Below are 27,177 nucleotides of genomic sequence, written 5' to 3'. Positions count from 1 at the left end.
CTGTGGAGTTCTTGACTGGCCAACCCCAACCAAGGTCAAAGAAGTACAGTCCTTCTTGGGGTTTGTCAACTTCTATCACCGGTTCATCAAGGACTTCTCTGAGACAGCCCACCCCCTCCATGCACTGACCTGCAAAACTAAGGCATGGGTGTGGGGACCAGGCAAAGACCATGCATTCCACACCCTCAAAGACGCTGTCACCTCCACCCTGGTTCTCGCCTTCCCTGCTGATACAGGTCGCTTCAAACTCGAGTGTGATGCTTCTAACTTTGCAACTGGTGTGGTCCTATCCCAGCTCCAAACAGATGGAGAGTTCCACCCTGTAGCCTTCATGTCCAAGAGTTTCACAGATGTGGAGCATAACTATGAGGTATATGACAAGGAGATGCTTGCAATAGTGCACACCCTTGAGGAGTGGCAGCATTTCCTACAGGGAGCAGAGGAGAAAGTCGACATCTGCACTGACCACCACAACCTAGGATATTTCCACACCACACAATGGCTGAACTGGCACCAGGCACGATGGTCACTCTTCCTCTCCCAATTCCACTTCACCCTCATCCACCGCCCAGGGAAACTCATGGGAAAACCCAATGCGCTCTCATGCCACGCTGACCACCCAAAAGGCAAGGATGATAATGATGGGCTGACTCTCCTCCAACCTGCTTGGTTTGAGGCTTGCATGGCAGAGGCAGTCTTGGTGGAAGGTGAAGAAATGACTATCCTCGAGAGGATCAGCAGGGCAAAGGACCTGGATGAGAAGGTGGTGAAGGTGTCAGGGCTCGGTCCTCGATTGGGGACAGCCCGACCTCAGGCCTAGGTGTGTGTGATGTTCCGGGTGGCTGTGTCATATCCGTGCATACCCGATCCCGACCCGACTTCCAGACCTCTTCCTTCCCCACTTCCGGAGTCGTACCCTACTGTTGTCCGTTCCGATACTCACCTTCGGTCCTGGCAACACACCTCCTTCTACCTCCCATGCCACCCCACACCTCCTTCCCACTCCTCCCCTATCTCCGTCCGCTCCGATACTCACCTCGGACCGAACACCGCCCCTCTTGCCACCCTCCTACTACTACTCCTTCACAACACCTCCACCCTCCCGTCATCCTCCTACGCTTCTCCCGTCCACTCCAATACTCACCCTCGGACCTGACAACTCCCCTTTCCGCCACTCCTTCCCTCTTCCCTTTCTCCTCTCTCTCCCCTCTGGTACTCTCCTGCCGACCTCCCACCAAGTTACGACCTTCCACTGCTGTCCCGTACTTCATACTCGGGCACCGATCGTACCTTTGCTCCGAGCCTCCGTCATTGTAAGGTCGGTTGAGGTTCCGACCTTGGTGTTGACTCCTGCTATCCTCAAGCTGTCAGGAATTAGGCAGTATAGAGCTGTAATTTCGACAGGGGAGGAGAAGAGTGAAAACCTGTTTCACCCTTCCCCGCAATTTATATACATTGTTTACATCGAGAAATAAACAATGAATAAAGAAAGCGTGCACAGCACGCATCACCACACATCCATTCCCTACAGTCATAGTCCCTACCTCGGACTTTGACTCCACCTCGGTCTTAGTCCATTGCATTGGTGACCTCATACTACGTAAACACCATTGCCAATATCCCTCGGGCTTTCAACCCCGCCTCCGTAAGCTCTGTAAGCTCCGCAACCTCCAAGCTTCACGGATCACCTTCGGCACTTTCGCCGCTTGTAATGTATCTCTCACGTTTTCCCCTCATCCCTATTTGGACTGCTGCTTCTTCCCATTCTAGCCAGTTAGTCATCATCCCCACTTCTCCTCATCCTCCTGCCCCTCTGGGCCTCGCCCTCCCTACCTCCTTTCGGACGTATCACAGGTTCTGTCTTATGACCTTCGGTACCACTCCGTTTCTGTCTACCCTTTGTTCCCATTCAGACATCTTCGTTCCGATTCGGATCTCCTTGTTTCCTTGTGCTTTTGCCCCCTCCATGATATATATCGGCGCTTGTACATACTCGTTTTGGCCTCAGTCTGAAATCGACCTGAAATGCCCCCTAGAGACTTCCTGCTCGCCTACTGTGAAATTAAGGACCAAATGGACAAACAGCAATGGCACAGCGCTCCACTTGAGTCGCTGAGGCCAAGGTCCCTCCACGCTAAGTCTCTGATTCCACTCCGGAGTCGTCTGAATCCGCCCATCTCTAACAGGCTGGGTGCTAGACCCTGTCCTCAGCTCCTGAAGGGACTAAGCAGGGATTGAGTTGTCATGTATTACAGAGGGTAACTACAACTTGCCTAAGTGGGGATTGAGTTGAGAAGAAGGGTAAGTTTCCCTATTCCCCGCTTGGCTGCTATAAAAGGGAAGTGTACTGTACAGTTCATAACATGACTCTGGGTAGAAGCTGAGCATGTTCCCACGACTCGGAAAAGGTGTCACATGGGTTAAGGCAAGTTGCTCGCCTTGACCCACGTGATTTTTCCTGCAGGCTCACATGCGGGCTGTAGTTGTGAGAGATGGGGAGGTCAGGGAAGTGGGGGAAGTCAGGGAGGGTGGTTCTGGGGTGTGGTTGGGTGCCCTGACAGCAGGGTCAGGGGCCGATCCCTGACAGAAGGCAATGTGAGAACTAGCAGAGGGCACACTGAGGTCAGTGTCAGGGGATGGACACCGGGTCCCCATGACCCCTCTCTATGGCCCACAGTCTATCCTGTGAACAGCCCTGTCCAGGGCGCAACTCTACTGTGGGTAAGAAAGTGAGAAGGAGGTTAACTTCTCACTTTCCCACAGTGGCCCCAATATGGCAAAAACTTCCGGGGATACCCGGAAGTCACATGAAGGTAGGATCCGGGGACCGGAGCATGCAGCGGGGGAAGTGTGTGGGGGAAGTGGAGCGGGTCCGGACACAGGTCCGGGTCTGGGCTAAGTCAGGGTATGTGCCCTGACAGTCAGACAAGTGGGAGAAGCAGGGAGAGCTGGTTCTGTACAGAGGAAAGGTATATGTCCCAAAGGACCTGCAGCTCCACCACAACCTGGTACGGCTACACCATGATGCACAGGCAACGGGGCACCCAGGGTGGTGGAAAACCCTGGAACTTGTCTCCCATGACTACTGGTGGCCCCGGATGGTGGAGTACATTGGGTGGTATGTTCACAGGTGCAACACCTGCAACTGTGTCAAATCCTTCCCCTCCCATAAAGTGGGGAAGCTCATCCCAAACAAGATCCCTGCCTGCTGCTGGCAAGTGATCTCAATGGACATGATGGGAGAGCTCCCTGAGTCAAAGGGCTACAATGCTGTTCTGGTTGTAGTGGACCGCCTATCCAAATGCATAGCACCTCAAATGGCACAGGCTCCACCTCTGGTTCATGGGCCTCCTGGGCCATCCACTGAGACAGCATTGTGGTTGCTCTCAGCTCATGTCCCCACCCTGGAGGGATGATAGCGGCATAGATCCTGTCCCCAGGTTCCACTGTGGGGTCTGGGTCAGTGTGCACTTGCATCAACCAGCAGGAGGATGGGCAGTGGGACATGTTGACCTTTTGCCGCATCCAGTCCACCTCTGGGTTGTGGTGCAGCAGCCACAAGTGTCCTATGATGAGGGACTGCTGCCCAAGGTTTGCAATGGTGAAGCAGGCCCACTCTGTGTGTCATCCGAATGTCAGGAGGGCCTCTAGTTCCTTGGTTATGGCCCCATTCTCATTTGGGGTCCCATCGACATTGCACACAGGAATGGGTTGGGGGAGCGGAGTCATCTCGAGCCCATGCTTTCTGACAAACTCGGGGCTTACGAAGTTCCCTGTGGCTCCTGAGTTTAGGAGCGCTGACACAGAGACGGTGGCGAAGGAGGTCAGGGTGGTCAGCTTTATGGCGAGGTTGAGGGATCTGGGGGGCTGCTTGGACAGCACGTAGATGGCAGGTGGTGGGACCGCTACCTCCAGCACCGCACTTGGGGTTTCTCTGCCCTTACTGATTGAGGATGCCATTCTCCTCTTTTTCTTGGTGATGACTCAGTGGAATTTGGACATCGGTGCTGGCTTAGGTGCCTCACGGTATCTACATGAGCTAGTGCTATCGCCTACAGGCAGCTGGGATGCGTCCCTCACTGGTCACTTTCCTGAAAATCCTCTTGGGCCTCTGCTTCCTGCCCTTCTCCTCCATCCATCTCCAGCTCATCTACCAGCTGCCTCCTCAGCCCCTCATGAGTGCTCTGAGGTCCTCTGGGTGCATCTGTCTGACTTGGCAGACTTTCGGTCGTGGGCAGTCTTGTGCGATGTGCACTGGTCTATTGCAGTTACAGCACAGCCCATTTTGTCTTTGGTCTATCCTCGAGCGGTCGAGGTCCATGGGTTGCAGCCCTGTCCCTGCCACAGGGCAGGCTGCAGGAGGCAGGGGTGCAGTGGTGGCTGGGGGACACAGTGGTGCAGGGGCTGGGCATGCTTGCAGGAAGGTGGCAGGGAGTGGGGGTCTTGCAGGCAAGAGTTGGGGTCTGACTGGGGGAAAGCAGGGCTGTGTTGCCTGGAAGCACTGCCACTGGTTGTTGAGGAGGGTGGCCTTGCACTTCCACTTGGCCCAGGTTGTTGGCATGGGGTGGAGGCAGTAGATGCTCTTGCAGAGCCAGGAGTTGATTGCCTGTTTGAAGTGGTCTACCAGCCCCACATCCCCTAGCTGCAAGGTGGGGCCAAGGATCTCAAACTCTTGGATGACCTTGTCCACAGAGTTGGTGCAGTGGCCTCATGGTTTGGGTCTTGGAACATGGCATCGAGTTCCATGTTGAACTTGTCCATGGTGAGCCTGGGGGAGCCTGTTGTCAGTAGCGTGATGGTGTGCTGTGTCGCCCACACCCCTGCAGTCCCTCCCTTCATGTAGGACAGGATGAAGAGGATTTGGGAGAGGGCATTGGGGAACTCTGCTGCCTGAATATGGAAGTATGTATATGCCGCATTCAGCCTTGAAGCAGTCAAGGTCTTCAGTTGCTCCTGAGAAGGGGGTGGGGCAACCTTAGGCAGTTTGGGTCTGGGGGCAGGTGTGGGCACTGGTGCTGGTGCTGGTGCTGGTGCAGGCACAGCTGGGGGTTGGTTTTGAGCTTGGCTCTCCACAATGGCCTGGAGCTCTTGGAATCGGGACAGCAGCTTGTCATACTGCTCTTCAGTCACCATGGCAGGGGAGGTAGGGGAGGTGGGGGAAATAAGGTTAAAGCCTTCTTCTGCTGTCAGGGACGGCTCTGAAAGTGGTGAAGTCCTGGTGTGGGGGACTCGATGGGACAAGTAGCAGCTATGCATAGTGTTAGATTCGGTGGATTCAGATGACTCTGGAATGGAATTGGAGACTTAGTGTGGAAGGACCTCAGCCTCAGCGACTCATGCAGAGTGCTGTGCCATTGCTGGTTGTCCTGGGGGTCCCTAATTTTGGATCTAGCAGAGGGAAAGTCTCTTAGGGGGGAATCAAGTCGATTTCAGACTGAGGTTACAAGTTACTAAGTACATTGTATATAAGGAGGGGTCCGGAATCAAAAGGAGCAAGGGTACTCCGAAAGGAGACAAAGGGAGCTGGAAGGAGGAACAACACCGAGGGTCAAGGGTTTGACTCAATGGTGTTTCCCAAAGGAAGAGTGAAGGGCCAAGGCCCAAGGAGGAAGGTGTCAGGGCTCGGTCCTCGATTGGGGACAGCCTGGCCTCAGGCCCAGGTGTGTGCAATGTTCTGGGTGCCTGGGTGCTAGACCCTGTCCTCAGCTCTCCAAACTCACTGAAGGGACTAAGCAGGGATTGAGTTGTCATGTATTACAGAGGGTAACTACAACTTGCCTAAGCAGGGATTGAGTTGAGAAGAAGGGTAAGTTTCCCTATTCTCCACTTGGCTGCTATAAAAGGGAAGTGTACTGTACAGTTCATAACGTGACTATGGGTAGAAGCTGAGCATGTTCCCACGACTCGGAAAAGGTGTCACATGGGTTAAGGCGAGTTGCTTGCCTTGACCCATGTGATTTTTCCCGCGGGCTCACATGCCGGCTGTAGTTGTGAGAGAGATGTAAAGATGGGGAGGTCAGGGAAGTGGGGGAAGTCTGGGAGGGTGGTTCTGGGGTTGTGTGGTTGGGTGCCCTGACAGCGGGGTCAAGGGCCGATCCCTGACAGAAGGAAGGAGGATGGGAGTGGGGAATGGCCAGCTGACTGAATAGAAAGGAAGCAGCAGCCCAAATAGGAATGAGGGAGAATAGCAGAATTGAATGGAGCAGTGCAATAGTTGCAAGGTCTGAAGTAAGTCCGGGAAGTCCGAACTCAGAAGTTAAACTCCAGAATATTGGCAAAGGTAATTAAATGGAATGAGCTAACCAATACAATGGGTATAAGCAGAGGTGGGGTCAAAGTCCGAGGTCGGAGCTAAGACTGGAGGTTCTGGAGATGGAGATGCGAACAGGATTCCGGAGCGGAGGTCCGGAGTTGGGAGCATAGGTGTTGCATGCTCGTCTGGAAGGACCCAGAATGTTCCGGAGTCAGACCAAAGGTGGTGTTGGAGCCGGAGGTGGGATAACCTCTTTGGAGTCGGCAAGGAGAAGGTGATGGAAGGGAAGTAGGGCTCTGGAGTCAGTTTCGGAGTGCCAGGAGCCCGGAGTGGAGGTCGGGATTGTATGGATATGACAGTAATTATAGTACTAATCCGAGTGTTTTGGCTAATTCTATTTTATGGGTTAATCTAAAAATCTCTGAGAAATGACTTACAGATAAACAAGCCCTGTGGAGCTGTTCCTCTATTGTAATTTCTCAATTTATCTGGGTGTAATTCTGTGTAGGATCATTAAATTTGGATTTTAACCTGAATTAAATCTTCTACTTGGTGAATTTTCAAAGATTCTACTCAGTTAATGGGTTTAGATCGTGTCTGAAGTGTCCCTTGGCCTTGTCTTATTTTTATCTTATTTTTATTGCTTGTTTTAACAGTAGCAAAATAACTGGTTTGTGTTTACACTTTGAAATCTGGAGTGTTAACCAGCTCTCCTGTTGAAATATTTACTTAATATTTTTCTCCCTAATTTCTGCCTTTTACTACAGTGGCAATCTTAACTGTATTTCACTTTTTCACACTGGAGTGATAACCAGAAATGCTTGAGAAAAATAATACTCTATTTTCTTACTTCTCTGAGGGGGGCACAAAGTCGCAGAAAGGGTCTCCCTTTTATACTCCTTGGATTGCCTTCCTTTTTCACACTCTACCTTGTATTTACAAGATTTATTTACAGTGTATTTTCCTCAAACTGAATAAAAATGAATTTTTCATGCTATAGTTCTACTGCACTCAGCTGCACTGAATTGCAGCTCTGCTGCAGTCAGACTGTGCCTAGAATCCTTATTGTCCTTTCTCACCTAAGCTATTTTAATGATTTAATTAGAACTTGACTGCACTGCATTTGTTGCAGTTCTTTATTTCAAATTCCTCTTATTTACCATTAAGTTCGCTATGACTCAGTCATTCTGAATTCAAACTTTGCGTTGCTATGCATATGGCTGCACTAAGACTTTCAGGTGATTTATCCTATTTTTATCCAGTGACATTTAGTTAAAATGAGACTTGAAATGATAAACGAGTGAATTGTTCAAGTTTAGAACTAAAAAAAGAGTTGCTAGTAGTTAAGAATTGATCAAACGAATGTGTTAGAGCTCTCTGCCTTATTAGTATATCATTCCCTAAAATTCCTGTCATGGTCCATCGTAGTTTTGCGGTTTTTTGTGATTTTCATCCATTTCCCCTGGTTCCTGTTCGTATTATTGCATCCTAGTCCTTCATATGTATTGTTTGTTGTTATAATAAGTCATCCTCAATCATATCATATTTTTATAAATTTTATTTGAGGCTTGAGACCTCTAGAAGTTGTCTTCCCATGCTTCTTCAGGTTACTAACTTCATGTACTTATATCTCCCTCATTTCTGAATGGTTTTTCGCATTCTCAACATCATAAATTTCCATTTAATCCAACCTTTCTAACGGTGTAAAAGTCGTACTCTAACTCTCGGTATTTGTCAAGTTAGCAAAAGTTTGCACACACAATTGGTGTTAGAACCGGGTGGAAACAGACGACTCCGGAGTGGAATCGGAGACTTAGCGTGGAGGGACCTTGGCCTCAGCGACTCAAGCGGAGCGCTGTGCCATTGCTGTTTGTCCATTTGGTCCTTAATTTCACAGTAGGTGAGCAGGAAGTCTCTAGGGGGCATTTCAGGTCGATTTCGGACTAAACCAAAACGAGTATGTACAAGCGCCGATATATATAATGGAAGGGGCAAAAGCACAAGGAAAACAAAGGGTAACCGAATCGGAACGAAGACGTCCAAACGGGAACAAAGGGTAGAAGGAGCGGATAGGTACTGAAGGTCATAAGGCAGGACTGTCATATCCGTGCATACCCGACCCCGACCCGACTTCCGGACCTCCACCCTCTTCACCTCCGGAGTCATAACCTACCGCTGCCTTTCCGATACTCACCTTCGGTCTTGGCAACACACCCCTCCTCTTACCTCTCCGACCCCTTCTCCGTCCGTTCCGATACTCATCTCGGACCGAACATCGCCCTACTCGCCACCCTTCCTACAACTCCGCTCCCCCCTCACCACACCTCCACCCTCCCGTCATCCCCTACGCTTTCTCCGTCCGTTCCGATATCCACCTTCGGACCTGACTACTCTTCCTTACCTGTCCCCTCTCTCCTTCTTCCGTCACTCCTCCGCCACCCTTCCGCCAAGTTACGACCGTCCACCGCTGCTCCGTACTTCACACTCGGACACCGTTCGTACCTTACTCCGAGCCTCCGTCATAGTCCATACCTCGGACTTTGACTCCACCTCGGTCTTAGTCCATTGCATTGGTGACCTCATACTACGTGAACACCATTGCCAATATTCCTCGGACATCCAACCCCGCCTCCGTAACCTCCGTAAGCTCCGCAACCCCCGAGCTTCGCGGACCGCCTCCGGCACTCTCGCCGTTTGTAATGTATTTCTCGCAATTCCCCCTCATCCCTATTTGGACTACTGCTTCTTTCTATTCTAGCCAGTTAGTCATCACCCCCACTTCCCCTCATCCTCCTGCCCCTCTGGGCCTCGCCCACTCTACCTCCTTTCGGATGTATCACAGGTCTTGCCCTATGACCTTCGGTACCGCTCCGCTCCCTCTAACCCTTTGTTCCCGTTCGGACGTCTTCGTTCCGATTCGGTCACCCTTTGTTCTCCTTGTGCTTTTGCCCCTTCCTTATATATATATCGGCGCTTGTACATACTCGTCTGGTTTCAGTCCGAAATCGACCTGAAATGCCCCCAAGAGACTTCCTGCTCACCTACTGTGAAATTAAGGACCAAATGGACAAACAGCAATGGCACAGCGCTCCGCTTGAGTCGCTGAGGCCAAGGTCCCTCCACGCTAAGTCTCCGATTCCACTCCGGAGTCGTCCGTTTCCGCCCATCTCTAACAAGGACCTGTGATACATCCGAAAGGAGGTAGGGAGGGCAAGGCCCAGAGGGGCAGGAGGATGAGGGGAAGTGGGGATGATGACTAACTGGCTAGAATAGGAAGAAGCAGTAGTCCAAATAGGGATGAGGGGAAAACGCGAGAAATACATTACAAGCGGCGAGGGTGCCGAAGGCAATCCGCGAAGCTCGGGGGTTGCGGAGGTTACGGAGGTTACGGAGGCGGGGTTGAAAGTCCGAGGGATATTGGCAATGGTGTTTACGTAGTATGAGGTCACCAATGCAATGGACTAAGACCGAGGTGGAGTCAAAGTCCGAGGTAGGGACTATGACGGAGGCTCGGAGTAAGGTACGAGCGGTGTCCGAGTGCGAAGTACGGAACAGCGGTGGAAGGTCGTAACTTGGCGGAAGGGTGGTGGAGGAGTAACGGAGGGAGGAGAGAGGGGACAGGTAAGGGGAGAAGGAGTGGCGGAAAGGAGAGTAGTCAGGTCCGAAGGTGAGTATCGGAGCGGACGGGGGAAGCGTAGGAGGATAACGGGAGGGTGGAGGTGTTGTGAAGGGGGAGCGGAGTAGTAGGAGGGTGGCGAGAGGTAAGGAGGAGGTGTGTTGCCAGGACCGAAGGTGAGCATCGGAACGGCAGCGGTAGGTTATGACTCCGGAGGTGAAGAGGGTGGAGGTCCGGAAGTCGGGTCAGGGTCGGGTATGCACGGATATGACAATTGGTAATCACTGTCATGGCTGTGCATTCCAGCCCGTTCCCAGCCCATCCCGATGCCACCCGAGCCCATCCTGGTGTGCAAGTGTGAGTGTGAGCCCCAACCCTCATCCCTATTCTCCTTGAGGACCCCTTGCTCACCCCCCCGCTTGCCCCTAGGCTCCCTGCACCTGGCCGACTCCCCTCCAGCCACACCAACCTCCCCACCCTGAGTCTGCCTCCGGCACCGCACCAAGTGCAACTCCTCTACTCCGCCCACTTGGCCCTCACCAGGCTGCTACCATTCCCACACCCAACTCCAGCCCAACCCCGACTCCAGCGCCACTATGATACCATCACCACTATCACAGCCCTACACTCCTTCCTTCATTTATCTGTTATTGTTTGTTTTGACCTTCGGTCATTGCTGGCCGCTATGCAGCCAACCCTGCTCCTTATTCATGTTTGCTTCCGGACCCTTCGGCCTTCGGCCTGGGTCCACTTCCATTCATTCTTTCCTCCTATATATATCCTGTATAAGTATACATTATAGTACTTTAGCTCTAATATCAATTTGACCATGACCTCCTAAGTCCTGACCCCAGCAAGGCAACCCCAGTAAGTCTGAAATGAGGGCCAAGAGACAGCTAGGGGGCTCAGTGCTCCTTTAGAGTCGCTGAGGCCAACTGCCCTACCCTCAGGCCTTGTTTGCGGCATCACGGCCATCACAGCCTATAGCAGCCTGCAATGGCGACCCTCGGTGCCAACCCCGGACCAGTGTCTAACAATCACATGTGTTGTTCTTGTACTTGTCTGTAGGAAGGTCAGTTGGGAGGTTCAAACAAGACCACCACCAAGCTGTTCCCTGGTTCTTTAGTTAGGATGGGGAAGTGTACTAGTATTATTTGTTGTAAATATAGTATCAATCCGAGTGTTTTGGCTAATTCTATTTTTATGGGTTAGTCTAAAGTTTCTGGGAATTGACTTACAGATAAACCGAACCCTGCAGAGCTGTTCATTTCTTAGTTTGTCTAGGTGTAACTCTGTGTAGCGTTGTTTAATTTGGAATTTAACTTGAATTAAATCTTCTACTTGGTGAAGTTTCAAAGATTCTACTCAGTTAATGGATTTGGATTGTGTCTGGAGTGTCCCTTGAGTTTGTTTTATTTTTGTCTTATTTTATTGCTTGTTTTAACAGTAGCAAAATAACTGTTTTGTGTTTTACACTTTGAAATCTGGAGTGTTAACCAGCTCTCCTGTTGAAATATCTACTTAATATTTCTCTCCTTTATTGCTGCCTTTTACTACAGTGGCAATCTTAACTGTATATCACTTTTTCGTGCTGGAGTGACAACCAGAAATGCTTGAGAAAAATAATACTGTATTTTCTTACTTCTCTCGGGGGGGGGGGGGGGGCGAAAAGTCGCAGAAAGGGTCTCCCTTTTATACTCCTAGGGGCGCCTTCCTTTTTCACGCTCTACCTCGTATTTACAGGATTTATTTACAGTGTATTTTTCTCAAACTGAATAAAAAATGAAATTTTCACGCTATAGTTCTACTGCGGTCAGACTGTGCCTAGAATCCTTATTGTCCTTCCTCACCTAAGCTATTTTAATGGTTAATTAGAACTTGACTGTGCTGCATTTGTCGCAGTTTCCTATTTCAAATTCCTCATATTTACCATTAAATTTGCTATGACTCGGTGATTCTGAATTCAAACTTCGCATTTCTATGCGTATGGCTGCGCTGAGACCTTCAGCTGATTTATTCCATTTTTATTCAGCAACATTTAGTTAAAATGAGACTTGAAATGGTAAATGAGTGAATTATTCAGGTTTAAAACCAAAAGAAAAAGTTGCTAGTAGTCAAGAATTACTCAAACGAATGTGTTATAGCTCTCCACTTCATTAGAATATCATTCCCTAAAATTCCCGCCATGGTCCATCGTAGTTTAGTGGTTTTCGTGGTTTTTGTTCATCTTCCCTGATTCCCTTTTGTATTATCAAATCCTAATCCTCCATATGTATTGTTCGTTGTTATAGTAGGTCGTCCTCGAAGATACCATATTTTTATGTATTTTATTTAGGGCTCTGGACCTCTTGAAGCTGTCTTCCCACGCATTTTTAGGTTTCTAACTTCATGTCCTTGTATCTCATTCATTTCTGGATGGTTTCTCACGTTCTTGGTATCATAAATTTTCATTTATTCCCACCTTTCCAATGGTACTAAATTTGTGTTCTATTTCCTGGTATTCGTCGAGTTAGCAAAAGTTTGCATGCATATTTGGTAGTCATGTGTGTCGTTCCCATAGTCGTTCGTATGCGGGCGCTGTTTCTGTTTAATTGTTCGGGATTTATGGTATGCGTGGGTGTTTATATCTTTCATATGGGCTTCTGTGATTTATTTCAGATTTTTCCCTCATGATCTAAGGTTGTTTTGCACTTTCCGTGCTTTGTTTTGATGTCAGGGCACTGTCAGGGGACACGCATGCTCGCGCAAGATGCTCCAATAACCTAGTTGTGATTAAAGCCGGGGGAAAGGGATGTCCCCATCTTAGGGTCAGCTATATACATGTAGAGTCTGGCAATAAGGAAACCAAACGGATTGCCGATAGAATCACGTGATCATAGAGTGTTCCAGAACAATGCCGGAGATGATCCGGGTCACCGGGGCTTAGGTAAGCGGAGTAGACAGGAATTACCGGCATACTTCCCACACGCATACGCGCAGCCAGCATAGGGTCCAGGGTCATTGCTGATCCCTGACAGGCACACACCCTGACTAGCCCGGACCCGGACCCGCGTCCGGACCCGCTCCCACCTGCCGCGCTTCCCACACGTGTGCACGCTCCGCGCACTGCATGCTCCGGGCCCGGTTCCTACCCCTTCATGTGACTTCCGGGTATCCCCGGAAGTTTTGCTGATATTGTGGCCACTGTGGGAAGATGAGAAGTTAGCTTCCTTCTCATCTCCTTACCCACAGTAGGTTGTGCCCTGGATAGGGCTGGTTACACCTTAGGGCTGTGGACCATAGGGGAGGGTCATGGGGACCCGGGAGTCATCCCCTGACATTTGACCGGGCTCTTCCTTATTTGGACGGAAATTGGTCTTCGCGATCTGCCGAAGTGTGGATCTCGGTTCCGATGGCCGGTTCCCTTCGCATCGCCACCCTCATGTGTCATTAAACATGATGCAGATTTTGTCAGGGCACGCCCTGCCCGACCCTCGCTCCGCTCCCCCGCTCCGCACCGCTTCTCCCTCTTCCTTTCTCCTTTCCCCTTTCTTTCTTTCTTTCTTTCTTTCTCACATGGACCACCTTTCCTGCTGCTCAATGTATCACCAGCGCGCACGCCCATTTCCCCTCTTGTATCTCACTGTTCCTATATCGCCGTCATCGCCGCCACACTTACCCTGCACCCACAGCAGGCCCTCTCGGGATCTCCCACGGAGCCACCCGGAGAGCCGTGGCTGTGTGCGAGGGTGATGTGGCGCACCCCACATGACCGATCCCGCATGTATATAATAACAGCTGGAGTGGGAACCGAAGAAGTAGCCTTCTTCTCACATTCCCACTTCAGGCAAGTAGTGTAGCCTTCCCTTTTAATAATAACTCACATTCCCACTTCAGACTAAGTGGTTGGGGATGCTCACCCCACGACGAGATCGCCGCTACACACAGCCGCTACTCATCCCACCGAGTCCCACATGCCGGGGCCTCGCCGCTTTCGGAGCTGTCCCTGACAGATTTCTATATTCCCGTCATGGGTATAACTTCACAACGGCTGGACCGTTTGGGCTGAAAATTTGCATAACTATAGTTCCCTATTTTTCATAATTTCCGTATAAATTTCGTTGTATGTTTTAATTACGGATCCTACATAAACATCGTCTTTTCCCTGAGCTCGGACTTTTGATGTCACTATTCCCATTATTGGATATCTCATTAATGCATGATCCTTTTATTATGAAAATTTGGGTGGATTAAGATTAGATCCCTTCCTTTCTAATGGGCTATCAAGCTCGTCTCGGTCGTTACTGGTTAGTCTTTGCGCTTGCTTTTTAAACATTGTCCTCGTTTTGCAGGAGTTTTAGTCATATCTCCATCGTTTATGGGTAGTTTTCCCTGTAATTACTTTCATTGGGTCCGTTTGGGGGACATCTACATTTCCTATTATAAACACGACTTTGAATTTTTGCATTAGTTCCTGAGGAATCCTTATTCCGTGGTACTTCCATCCTTGGCTACATGTGTGGACATGGGAAAGTAGTTTCCGTGGAGGTTCTCTGGTTGTTTTTATAGTCAAATCTTGGTCGATTGTCCTAATTCTTTGTTTAATATTTGCTATAAATTCCCTCGAAAATTCCGTCTTGTTGATGCTAAGCTTGAAGTATTTTTGCTAATTTTCTTTCTTTCAATTTATCGTGTATGGTCATAATAATTCGTAAAAATTCGTAAAAATTCATTAAAATTCAGGCCCTTCTATTTTCTCATATCTACTTGTCGTATGGGGTTTTGTGATTTATCTGGCATATTTCCATAATGGGTTTCCATAGTGTGACCATTATTTCTCCTACAACACAGGCACCATTTCTGTTTAATTAGTCAGGATTTATTGTATGCATGGGTGTTTGTATCCTCAATACAGCCTTCCATGATTTATTTCAGATTTTCCCCTCATGATCTAAGGTGTTTTTGTGTTCTCCATGCTTTGTTTTGACCAGAGTCTTCCTTATTTGGACAGAAATTGGTCTTCGTGATCTCCTGAAGTGCAGATCTTGGTTCTGACGGCCAGTTCCCTTCACATCGCCACTCTCACATGTCTTTAAGCATAGTGCAGAATACTCTATTCCCATCGCTGGCATAACTTCACAACGGCCGGGCCGTTCGGCCTGAAACTTCGCATAGTGGTAGTTTCTAATTTATCATATTTTCCATGTAAATTTCGTTATGTGTTTTAAATATGGATTTTGCGTGAACGTCGACTTTTCCCTGAGCTATGACTTTAATGTCATTCATCCCATTAATGAATATCTTATTGATGTGTGAACCTTTTATTATGAAAATTTGCGTGGATTAAGAATAGATCCCTTCCTTTCTAATGGGCTATCAAACTCGTCTCGGTCGTTACTGGTTGTTCTTTGCGCTTTCCTTTTGAACATCATCCTTGTTTCCTGTGAATTCTGGTCATTTCTCCATCATCTATCAGTAGTTTTCCCTGAAATTACCTTCATTGAGTCTATTTGGGAGGTATCTACATTCCCTATTATAAACACAACTTTGAGTTTTGCATTGGTTCCTATGGAATCCTTGTTCTGTGGTACTTCCAGCGGCTATGTGTGCAGGCATGGGAAAGTAGTTTCTGTGGAGTTTTTCTGGTTGATTTTATAGTCAAATCTTACTCAATTGACCTAGTTCCTTGTTTGATATTCGCTATAAATTCTCCTGAGCATTCCGTCTTGTTGATGCTAAGCTTGAAGTATTTTTGTTAATTTTCTTTCTTCCCATTTGTCATATGTAGTTGTAATAATTCATAAAAATTTGTGGAAATTCGTTAAAATTCAGGTTTGTCTATTTTCTCATTTCTACTTGTCATATGGGGGTTTTTGTGATTTTTCTGGCATATTTCCATAATGAGTTTTCATAGGGTGACCGTTATTTCTCCTACAATGCATCCCTGAAGGAATCAGTTGAGAATTGGTGGAGAAATCATGCAGAGGAATCCTCTTACATTTAATCCATGCACTTGACCAAAACTCAATTGGAAAAAGCTCAAAAGTCAACAGTGGAGGATGATCCAGGGGTCATTAATTGTGGAATAATACCCATAGACCCAGCGCAGAATCTCATCCAGAACAGAAGAGTAGTTGTTGTCATATCCATACCAACTCCACCCAACCTCCGATCTACTCCACCACTGTTCTGGTTCACCTCTGGTTCGTCCCCTCCCCCACCCCCACCATATCCTCCAGTATACCTCCAGTCCACCTCCACCTCCGATCTCCAGTACCTTCTCCAGTACCCCTTATCCTCATCTTAAACGTTTCTACCTACTGTCAGGGCACACACCCTGACTAGCCCGGACCTGCATGTGCACTTCCACCCTGCATGCTCCATGCACCACATGCTCTGGGCCCAGTTCCCATCCTTCATGTGACTTCCGGGTATCCCCAGAAGTTTTTGCCATATTGGGGCCACTGTGGGAAAGTGAGAAGTTAACCTTCTTCTCACTTCCTTACCCACAGTAGTCATGCCCTGAGATGGGCTGTGTTTACAGGTCAGGCTGTGGACTGTAGAGAGGGGTCATAGGGACCCGGGGTCCATCCCCTGACACCTACCCAATATTACTACAGACCTCCTAGGACCTCTGCCAACCCCGCAAAGGTTTTCCCACTATCCAATAGCTGTCGCTAATTCCACCCTTCATCTACCCACTCCACAGTGCTCAATAAGGCGATTCTCTCACAAGTTTGCCAACCTGGCAAGTGGGTAAGTCCATCTTGGGTTTTCCCTTTGTTCCTATCTGTCTTGTATTATGTATATAAGTCTGTCAGGGCCCGGCCTCTGTCCAGGGGCGGCCCTACCTCAGAACTGGACACTTGCAGTGTCCCAGGCAGCCAAGTGCTGGATCCTACCCCAAGCTCCTCAAACTCACTAAGTGGGGATTGAGTTGAGAAGAAGGGTAAGTTTCCCTATTCCCCGCTTGGCTACTATAAAAGGGAAATGTACTATACAGTTCGTAACGTGACTAAGGGTAGGAGCTGAGCATGTTCCTGCGATGTGGAAAAGGTGTCACATGGGTTAAGGCGAGTTGCTTGCCTTGACCCACGTGATTTTTCCCATGGGTTCGCATGCAGGCTGTAGTTGTGAAAGGTGTGTGAAGATGGGAGGATGAGGGAAGTGGGGGGAGGTCAGGGAAGGTGGTTCTGGGGTTGTATGGTCAGGTGTGGTTGCCCTGACAAAGTCATGTACTGTAGTTGATGGCACCTCAGTGCAAAATCGACGATGACAATGACTATTCCCCCAGAGTTCATGCCCCCTTGTTCTGAAGTTAAGGACCCAACACTAAGCGTTACCGAACATAGGCACAGTGCTCCCCTCCAAGTCGCTGAGGCCATGGTCCTTCCGCCCATCCTCTACCTCTGGCCTCCCTTCTGGGGAAAGGTCCAGACACGCTTGCTCCCTCCTTGCCATGTTCTGACAGTTGTGGAGAAACCAAGGGAATTATCTGACTCCAGGACTTGACATGTGTCACAGGACTACACAAGAAACATCATTGGTCACGTTTGGGTCAGCCTCAGCGAAATTCCAGAGGAATTCAAGCTAGGAATATGCGAGCAATGCAAGGGATATTATCAAGGAACTTTCGGAATTTTAGGAGATAATTTAGTCCAAGTTTCCCTGTGCACGGACAATTGTATCACGGATCCCACACCACTGAATTCCCATTCTTAGCCAATTCTACACCAAATTCCACAAAATTGGTATTGTTCGAAAGCTACAGTTGAGGAGAGTCGGATGGTATGAAGGGACAAAGTTTTGACACAGTGATGAGGGTGATATGACAAAGTTTTTGATTTTCACTTGATTTTTCTTTTGTTCTTTGGGATTTTACTCAAGCCAACAGCACCCAAACCTTACCACCACTGGTGGTGGAGGCTTACTCTAGCCAAAGCCATTTATTTCGGAACTATTCCTTGGCACAATGTAGCAATTCGATATAAGTATGTACTCTAGTTAGGAAATAGAAGCAAATTCCCCCCCTCTTCACATCTAGCTTGGAGTCAGTGCACTCTGGGGTGCAACGAGAGGCTTAGTAACTAAAGCTAAGGAAAAATTTGGTCCTTAGGGCAATTCCACCTGTTTAGTTGAGTGGTTGGTTTTGTTTGCTAAAAACATCAAACCTAGTACAGTGACCCCCTTTTCGCCCCCTCTTCTTCTTCCCTGAGTTGTCAGGGAGTTAGTGTCAAAATTGTATCCGGTGCGACTACTGGACTTATCCAGAGCTCCAATTCAAATGGCTTCAACTCCAGGTCATGTGGCAAGGACATAAAATCATGGACAAGCCTGGTATTGAACCCAGGACCTCTAGCGTTGCAAGAGGGCTAGCGGCTCTCTATGCCGACTAAGCTCATGGGGCCAAACTCTCCAAAACTCCTACTTCTTGACTAGACTTCGCTACGCTCTCGATCCTTAAACTCCGTGTGGGTTCTCCGGGATTCCGCAAGGTCCAGGCTCAACTAATCTACTACCCACTCGTTGTGGGCTAGACAGTTGCCCTTATTCCTACTGTTGGATTCCACACACTCACACCCACTCTAGCACATCCTAGCACCTTAGAGAAAATTGGGGGAGGGGAGAACTTCTTTTCCAGAATCCGGTATGTACAGGATATAAGGAACAATTATTTTTAGAACTAATAGATGGGAAATATTGGTGCCATATGGCACCTGCATACCTTATTAGGCGAAATAATAAAAAGGGTAATAGTAACAATAAAAGAAAATCAATCAATATCTGAAATGATGGCAAAATATGAAAATATAAGAAAATAAGCGATTTCTCAACGGATTTACGGAATTAAGATCCGAAATTGGAAGTGTGACTGAATAGAGCTATTATGCAGCCAATGAGCATTTTTACCAATTTATTGGACGCTGTGGGAACGAGTGAGGCTGGAATTCTGGGTTGCCGCTTGAGATTCCCACGCCCGCACATGCCCGTGACCTGCTGTGCCTAACTTCTCCAACACAGAACTCCGTCAAATCTCCACCGATTGGGACGTTTTTGGTATCGTTGGGATCGTAGGAATTAGCCCTATTTTTAGGTACCAAATTCGTATTGAGCTGTCGCATGAATGAAAGGGGTTTTAATCGTAGAATCAGGTATCCGAGCCGGTGCTGCGCGTGGGCGATTATCCCGCCTACAGCGTGCATCCATACACTACTCACCCATGAGCCATGCCAGTATAGGCTGTTAAACTCTATACTATTGGGAACATATTATATTCTCCAACAGTTAGCTGGAGCGTTCCCTTCCTTCTTCCCCCTCTCTCCACTCTAGGAGTCCGTTCCCGCTTGCAACGCCTCAAAGCACCCCAGAATACTGTACTAACATGACCAACAACCTGTCACGCATCATGCTGGCCTTGAGGTCCGGCTCAAATCAAGGTTTTGTCATGCATCACGCTGGGAAAAAGGTTGAGTTAGTTGTGTCACGCTGTAAACCTGGTTTCAGGGTGGCTGTGCAAACTGTAATTCAAATTTCCCTTTTTCGGAAGTAAATACATTCAAAAAATGGCCATTTCTTGTCCAAATGGCACACCTGTCTGGCCCGCTTTCTGCGGCCAAAGTCACACTTGAGGGGGATATCCTCAGCACAGGTTGATGCAACTTGTAAGGTGCCATTGCAGCCTAATCAGCCAGGATCCAGGCCCAATAGGCCTACTATGGGTAAAAACTACCTCTTAGGTAGGCTTAGCAAGGTGGCTTGGGATATTATTTCTGTATGAAATAGGTTCATTTGTGCAAGAACAAATTTGTTGTGCAAGCGCAAAACCATCCATATGTGATATCCGGGTGCAGGAAAATTTTCAGAAAGGCACTCTAAGCACATTTTCAAATTCTTTTGCATTTAGTTACTTATTATGGCAATATCCGATAGTATTGCATTCCTTATGGTAAGTTTGCCGGTTGGGTGTCACGCATCAACATGAGCTGCCGGTTCAGTACTTTTTGTCACGCTCCAGATGCAACTGGTAGTTGGTCGTGTGAGTACAGTAACTAAACCTAAATGCCCCACCCAGCACGTTCCACAACGCTCACATGCATGCAAAAAGAAAATGTAAAATACGATTCCAAAAGCAACCAGAGTATTTAAATTGTAAATATGTGAGATGTAAGTCTAAGCAATGTGTCCAGCTATCGTACTTCATAACTATGACCCAACCCTTCCCAACCCAACCCAACCCAACCCAACCAATTCAAAATTGTATAGACACATAAACACACAACTACCTGCGACCTTTCCCGACCCCCCAACCCACCCAACACCCAACCGATTCAAAATTGAATAGACACATAGACACAAACACACAACCACCCAACCCAACCTCCCAACACTCAACCCCTAAATACTCAACCCATGGTAGGTGTCAAAGAAAAAAAAACAACAACAACAACAACGAAAAAAGGACAACAACTCTGAATTGAACAGGAATCCCCAAAGCAGGATGACCACCCAGAAGCCGGTTTTAACCATTAGGGTAAAGAACCACCGATATCGGCTGCCGTTGAAATCATAAATATGTATTATTATACACAATACAAATTGTGAGAAACCGGAATCAGTTCCATACAAAAAATAAACAATTTCTCCTCCGAAAAAAAAGAAGCACGTGGTCATTCACGTGCTTTTTGAGGAACGTGCTGGGTGGGGCATTTAGGTTAGCTGAGTACAGTAACCGCAACACAACTTCGCGATGTAAACAACGTTGGTGTTCCAATAGATTCTCCCCTTCGGATGGTGCTCACGACCAAGGCACCCTTTTAGGCTAGGGATGGAAACCATCCGGACGTGAAACACTCAGGCATGCATGGCACATCCATGTCTTTAGACGCAGCGCACTGTAGGTCGAACGGATCAAGATTTTGGGGTTTGTGGACTTGAAAGACGCCTGATTACCCCAGTTTTCTGATTTGTTCACAAGGCGATTGCATTTCTCTAACAGGATTCATATAATAATACCTTACCCGATGTTGTGTTGGTCAACACTCTAAAATGCATGCATGTCACTATTTGTCATGATTGCCGTTGCTGTGCAGCTGTGATGCAAGCATACGTTTATGGATGCAGCGAAAAAAGTAAGAATCCAGTCAGGGCGTGTACTGAATAACAGGCAGCTATCGTGGCAAGACGCTGCCGCCCTCCCACCTTCATGGGCCGCATATAAACGAGTCGGGATGACGACATTACGAACTTTCTCGCAGAACTGCACTGATAAGCACAACATGTAATTTCTCCCACCCTCCGTCAGCTAATTCTACGCTGAGGCTGGCGGCGACCACCACATCCAGAACAACGACTTGAAAATGAAGGAAGGACGGATCAAATCTATCGCGGGCCTGAGCCCGCACGAAACATCTTCAAAAACCTTGAACGATTCGCCGTCCTACAATGATGAACATAAAAAACAATAATTGACGGAGCGAGTTGGAAAGAAACAAAAATGCTTACATGGGACACAAGGTTCAGCACAAATGCCCAATACTTTCTAAACGTCGTTCCAAATGCCAGTGTTTCACCTGGCTGAGGGACGGTGCTGTCGTACCCATAATCCAGCATGCGATTAACATCGAACATGCCTTTGTCTATAGGGAAAGCGCGCTTGAAGTAAGAGTGAGAAAAGCCTCGCGGCAATTCGGCGTGTCCCGCGGCCGGTTGGAGCGCTTGGTGTAGCGTAGAATTAAGAACGGCTGCATTGAAGAGAAGTCTGCTAACACCCTGACCAAAGACCGGATTCACGCCTATCACGGAGGAAGCGTGTGTCAGAGTGATTGACAGCGAGTCAAGAAAGAGAATGTCGATATTTACGTACGCATTAAGGAATCGCCAACGGCAATGAAGTTGTTTGGAACTGGTTTAAACGCGTAATCGATCCACTGGCAACTCGTCTGTGCAACAGATACATGGTCAGGCTAATCCAGCCCCTTTTGATCCGCCCCCTAAGTCATACCAATGTGTAGCTGTTCCATTTAAGAGGTTCGTCAAGCAAGCCTGTGCCTTCTCCAACAACTCGCAGGATCTCAAAGAACCATTCGTCTCGACTGCGGTGCTTTTCTGGAATAGCTTTGGCGGTCGATTGACGACCTAGATCAGCAAACTGGGCTATGGTTGCAGGACAAGTGTCAAGATCCCATCCAGAATATATGAGGAGCACTGAAAAGGAATAAAGATATAACAGGGAATTTGTGAGAATTTGACTGGTTTGTACGTACAGTGATCCCCGTCGATTCTCTGGTACCCGAAAAGATCTTTTCCCGTTTCAGCTGTTGGAATAACGAGTCCAATGATAGTACAAGCACCCCATCGTCCAAAGTCCCGATGGTGTTTAGGTAGTGATCTCGCCACTTCATCCTGCGTTTTAGGCGATAATTTAATAGACGTGCTGTGGTATCTGATTTTCGGGTTGTATGATGTGCGTTCATAGGGTCCCCATTTATTGGAGGCCGTGGACAACAACTTGCTACCAATAGAAGAAGAACCGGAACAGTCTACGAACAGTGCGCACGGGACCATTGTTAGACCCGTTGTTGGACTCTGGGTGGCTGGACGGAAAGAGACTGAGCGGATTGCAGTCCCGTCGGACGAGGCTTCGACACCGGTTACGGTTCCCTGGATAAGTTGAAGCTTGTCCCCACAAGACTCGATTGATAGACGTCGAACGAGAGTCTCAACACTAGAAAAGGACATGAATTAGAGTCGACTGGAAAGCATACCAGTGAGATCCATGCTTACGAAGACCGCGAGCCGGTAACAGTGTCCCCAATCTTCAACCCCAGATCTCCAAAGTACGAGAGTCCCACCCACTGTCTCATGAACCTTGGAGAAATGTAAACGTCACTCTTAGAAGCCTCCTCCTGGAAAGTTGGAAACAATTTGCGCAGAATTGCCGTTCCCCCGGAGCGAATGACGTGAAAATGGGCGCGTTGTGGCACCCTTCCCTCGAGAGTGATGGCAGGGTCAGGCTCGATTATGACAATCTTCTCGAAGTGGTCCTTTAGGACTCTTGCGGTGACGTAGCCGGCTAAGCTGAGCACACCCGTATCAATCACAGAGCAAAGTAAAAGAGGGGGGGACGGAAAAGCACCTTCCACCAGCTATCACTGCGACCCCTTGGACTTTCTCTCGGGGAGGCGCTCTACCCAAAAATTCGAGGTCATCGACGACAGTAGTCTTGTGAAGCAAATGGCGTCGAAGAACCATCCATAGTAATTTGTGCGCAACATAGGCAGAGAGTGCTGCCCAAAGGATCACCCAGCCCATTCGATCTGAGTTTAGATGAAGAAATACGCTTCCAAAGAGGCCCTGGGGAGATGATTCGAGTGCCTATGTCCCAGTGGAAGGCAGCTTATATATAATCGGTGAGAAGCAAGCAGGTTGAAAGTCCGGCATGGAAAATTTTTCAAGCAGCGCGCTTGAAAGATCCTCTTGTGGACAAAAACAATCAAGAAGCCTTGCCATCTCAACCCATGAAGAATTATGTAATGTGGGGCTTACTTAGCTGTTCCCACACTCACACAAAACCAAAACCAAAACCAGCAAGCTGAGCAAGCCTCTGAGCAAGCCTCTGCGCAATTGCTGAGGTGGAACCATGGACCTTCCCAGTGATCTAAGTACTGCCGAATCGTTCCATGGCTTTTATTCCATAGGTCTGCCCTTTGAACATAGACAGGGCCGCGGTCGAGCGGTTATACCCGCCTCCGTGAGTCAGCCAGATGACCAAGTCCGTTCTCAACGGACTGCTTCGTGACAACTAAACAGATGGCATAGCTTCAATCAGACCTGGAAGGTAGGTGACGTTGCTTTATCCGGGTCACCCCCCGTCACCGGGGGCCCAAGGAGCTAAGGAACCGGAGTGTGTGCGCGATGTGTTGGTCTCCGTCGCTGCCATTGTTTCATGTGCCCTATATATGCACCCACGCCAGGTGCTCTAACACCAGATGCATGTCACAGCCATAATTTCTTTTAATCAATCAACGGGTAGTCACTGAACGTTGCCTTCATCGCTAATGGGCCTGTTTAACCAAATAAGGATTATTCCCAAATTCAAGTTGGCAGATCTTTTGAAAATGCGGGGCTCACACATCTCACTTCCTCTACATTTTCCCCTCACCCGAGTGGTTGGCCATGCCCGGAACTTTGTGTGTTTACGTCACTCTGACGCTATCGAGATCGAAAGCGGGTACAATTTTAGGTCACTGAAAGTCGTTCCGGTCACATTCTAGTCTTGAACCACTAAACCATATTTGATGGTCTCAGAGTTGGACATCCATCTCTTCGAAGATTGGTACCCTGAAGACCCAACCCCGATCTAGACCATAACATCCTCAACGGGCTATTTATTTGTGCTGAGTAAGGCGACTCGCGCGAGGCCTGCCAACATTGACGATGGCCTTTGTTGCTGTTGGTTTTCTAGCTTCGATCACGGTAGCAATGATGTGAGTAATGTGAGTGCTCATATACCCATTCTCAACCATTCTGGTCTTAAATATCTGCTCCTTCTGGTTGTGGTCCTGCCAACCCCTGACGAAGATCCAAGTCATATCCTGGCAAGCGGCAAAAAGAACTGTGCTATCCGTTGGATTCGAAAGTCCGCACCATGTAAACACGGGATACTTCGGCTTCGCTTGATTCCTCCTTGGCCTACGCCCATCCTTGTCATCAGTTGGCTTGAGCTATATTGCTGTTATCCCACACCCAGACTCCCTATACCTGAGGCCACTTGGCACCTTGATCGCATATAATAGTGTGGGGAAACATGAATCAAGACAGGAATCAAGCGTCGTTACAACTGTGACACTACAAGCGGAACGGCCCATATTCCGTTAGCAGTTCCGAACTAAAACCCGACGTCAGATCCACCAGTCTTCTCAACCCGAGCCGAAAATCCAACAGCACGCAAAGCCCCATCCCCTTTATCTAGTTCTATGCTGACCCTGGTGGCAACCACCACATCCAGAACGATGACTTGGAAATAAAGGAAAGGCTCATCAAGTTGACAGAGGGCCTGTACCTGCTCAAAATGCCTTCAAGCACCTCGAACGGTTTCCCATCCTTCGTAGATGAATAAGCATTGTCCAAATTAGCTGGAAAGAAAAACGCTTACATGGCGGCAAAAGTCTCCAATACTTTCTAAACACCGTTCCAAATGCCAGCGTTTCATCTGGTTGAGGAACAGTGTTGTCGTACTCATAATCCAGCATACGGTTCGCATCGAAAATGCCCTTGTCAATGGAGAAAGCGCGCTTGAAGTAAGAACGAGAGAATCCTTGCGGCAACTCGCCATGCTCTGCTGCCGATTTGAGCGCTTTGTACAGCGTAGAATTAGGAACGGTGGCATTAAAGAGAACCATGCTGACGCCATGGCCAAACATTGGGTTCACGCCTATCATGCAGGAAATGCTGTCAGATTGATGACGAGAGAGAGAGAAAAATGATGATATATTATAGAATCGCCAACGGATTGTTTAGAACTGGTTTAAACGCATAATCGATCCAATGGCAACTCGTCTGTTCACAGAGCTACACGATCAGATTCGTCTAACCCAAGTTCAATTTCCCCAAAGTATAACTGTTCTATTTAGCGGGTTCATCAAGCAAGCAAGTCCGTGCTCTCTCCAGCAATCCGCGGTACCTCAAAGAACTACTCATCCCAGCAGCGGTACTTTTCTGGAATGACTTTGCCAACCGATTGACGACATAGGTCGGCAAACTGGGCCACGGTCGCAGGACAGGTGTCGGGATCCCTGATCAAGAATATTGAAGGAGCACTGAAAGGAGATAATACTATACAGAAGGAAATTTGTATGCCACCGCTCGATACGCACGGTGATCCCCATTGATTCCCTGGTACCCGAAACAGTCTCTTCCGGTCTCAGCCGTTGAAGCAAAGGCTCCAAAGATAGTACAGTCATCCCATCGTCCAAACTGCTGATGATGTTTGGGCAATAATCTTGACACTTTCTCTTGCGATTCATGTGACAATTTAACAGACGTGCCATAATAGCTAACTTTTGGGTTGTACGAGATGTGCGATTATTGGGTCCCCATTTGTCGGAGGCCGTAGGCAATAACTTTTTGCCAATGGAAGAAGAACCAGCACAATCTACGAACAGTACACATGGGATCGTCGTTGTACTCTTGGAGACTGAGCGGATTGCAGTCCCATCGGACAAGGCTTCGACGCCGTTTACGATCCCCTGAATAACTTGAAGCTTGTCGCCACAAGACTCGATCGATACTAGAAAAAAGACACTGATCAGGGTCGGCTGAAAGAAAAACACGAGGATCCATGCTTCCTGCTTACGAGAATCGCGAGCCAGTGACATAGTCCGGCATATTCACCTTCAGGTCACCAAAGTATGAGCATCCCACCCACCGCCTCGTGTACCTTGGGGAAATGTAAACATCGCTCTTGGAAGCCTCCTTCTGGAAAGCCGGGAACAATTTGCGCAGAATCATCGTTCCCACAGAGAACGAGGGCGCGTTGTGGGCACCCTTCCCCCGAGAGTGACGGCAGCGTCAGGCTCGATTATGACGGTCTTCTCGAAGTAATCCGTTAGGACTCTGGCGGTGACGTAACCAGCCATGTTAATTATCTCTGTGTCAGTCACATGTCAAGGTGCAGAAGGATGGGAAAGCACCTTCCACGGTATCAGCTATCACTGCAGCTCCTTGTATCTTCTTTCTGGGAGGTACTCCGCCCAGGAATTGACCACGGTTGTCGTTCTAAGTAAATGGCAATCCATAGCACCTTGTACACAATATACTATATAGGCAAAGAACGCTGTCCAAACAACCGTCTGGTTCATTTGCAACGGGCCCGAAAGAAGGGACGAGGATGAAATTCGCTTCCCATGGAGGTTTGGGGGGCAATACGAACATTTTAGTAGAAAGTTGCTTTATGTGAGCAGATTGGCGACTCTCCGATTCTATGCAATCTCCCCCGAATATTTCTGCAAGGATTTCGCTTTCTTTTCGATCCGGACTTCTTCTTGTGGTACACATGAGCAATATCGTCCGTTTAGCGTATCCCAAACGTTTCGACGATGGCCATGCCTATAACCATGCAATCGAAAATCATCGTCATCCATTCGTCATAAAGGTCACAGAGCGTGCTGTGACACCAAGTGAACCCACCTGTTGTATTCAACGCCGCATCACAGTAGCAGGTGAAGTGGGATCAATCAATTCATTAGTTTGGATTGCAATCATCTCAATCTTCGAGCTGTTCACTCGGGTCTTTTGGCCGTTATGGAACACGACCGGATGCGATACAAAA

General features: G+C 48.3%; 4 protein-coding genes across 4 annotated transcripts; 1 reads left to right on the top strand and 3 right to left on the bottom strand.

The window, feature by feature from the left end:
• Nucleotides 1-21,135: 21,135 nt before the first annotated feature.
• Nucleotides 21,136-23,360, bottom strand: EI90DRAFT_3079301 (uncharacterized protein). The gene is made up of 7 exons (XM_039061823.1): nt 22,984-23,360; nt 22,632-22,925; nt 22,112-22,572; nt 21,850-22,052; nt 21,712-21,787; nt 21,351-21,640; nt 21,136-21,285 (listed from the first exon to the last, which is right to left on the bottom strand). Exons 1-7 carry the CDS (start codon nt 23,157-23,159, stop codon nt 21,157-21,159), a joined length of 1,629 nt encoding a protein of 542 aa, XP_038910596.1. The 5' UTR covers nt 23,160-23,360; the 3' UTR covers nt 21,136-21,156.
• Nucleotides 23,361-24,134: 774 nt separating this feature from the next.
• On the top strand, nt 24,135-24,731 carry EI90DRAFT_2509358 (uncharacterized protein). Its single transcript, XM_039053156.1, has 2 exons — nt 24,135-24,334; nt 24,436-24,731. The coding sequence occupies exons 1-2, from the start codon at nt 24,285-24,287 to the stop codon at nt 24,638-24,640; spliced, it is 255 nt and encodes an 84-aa protein (XP_038910595.1). The 5' UTR covers nt 24,135-24,284; the 3' UTR covers nt 24,641-24,731.
• Nucleotides 24,732-24,735: 4 nt separating this feature from the next.
• Nucleotides 24,736-25,270, bottom strand: EI90DRAFT_3131647 (uncharacterized protein; the record flags this gene model as incomplete). The annotated part of the gene is made up of 2 exons (XM_039064406.1): nt 24,736-24,863; nt 25,003-25,270. The coding sequence occupies 2 exons, from the start codon at nt 25,268-25,270 to the stop codon at nt 24,736-24,738; spliced, it is 396 nt and encodes a 131-aa protein (XP_038910594.1).
• Nucleotides 25,271-25,401: 131 nt separating this feature from the next.
• Nucleotides 25,402-26,591, bottom strand: EI90DRAFT_2509323 (uncharacterized protein). Its single transcript, XM_039053155.1, has 3 exons — nt 26,540-26,591; nt 26,203-26,462; nt 25,402-26,150 (listed from the first exon to the last, which is right to left on the bottom strand). Exons 2-3 carry the CDS (start codon nt 26,355-26,357, stop codon nt 25,544-25,546), a joined length of 762 nt encoding a protein of 253 aa, XP_038910593.1. The 5' UTR covers nt 26,358-26,462; nt 26,540-26,591; the 3' UTR covers nt 25,402-25,543.
• Between the last annotated feature and the right edge of the window lie 586 nt (nt 26,592-27,177).

The sequence above is a fragment of the Cantharellus anzutake genome (genome assembly GCF_015039405.1).
Source record: "Cantharellus anzutake strain C23 chromosome Unknown EI90scaffold_79, whole genome shotgun sequence".
In the NCBI taxonomy this organism is placed as follows: domain Eukaryota; kingdom Fungi; phylum Basidiomycota; class Agaricomycetes; order Cantharellales; family Hydnaceae; genus Cantharellus; species Cantharellus anzutake.
Note: the sequence above shows the minus strand (reverse complement) of the source record. Positions and strands in the feature narration are given on the sequence as shown.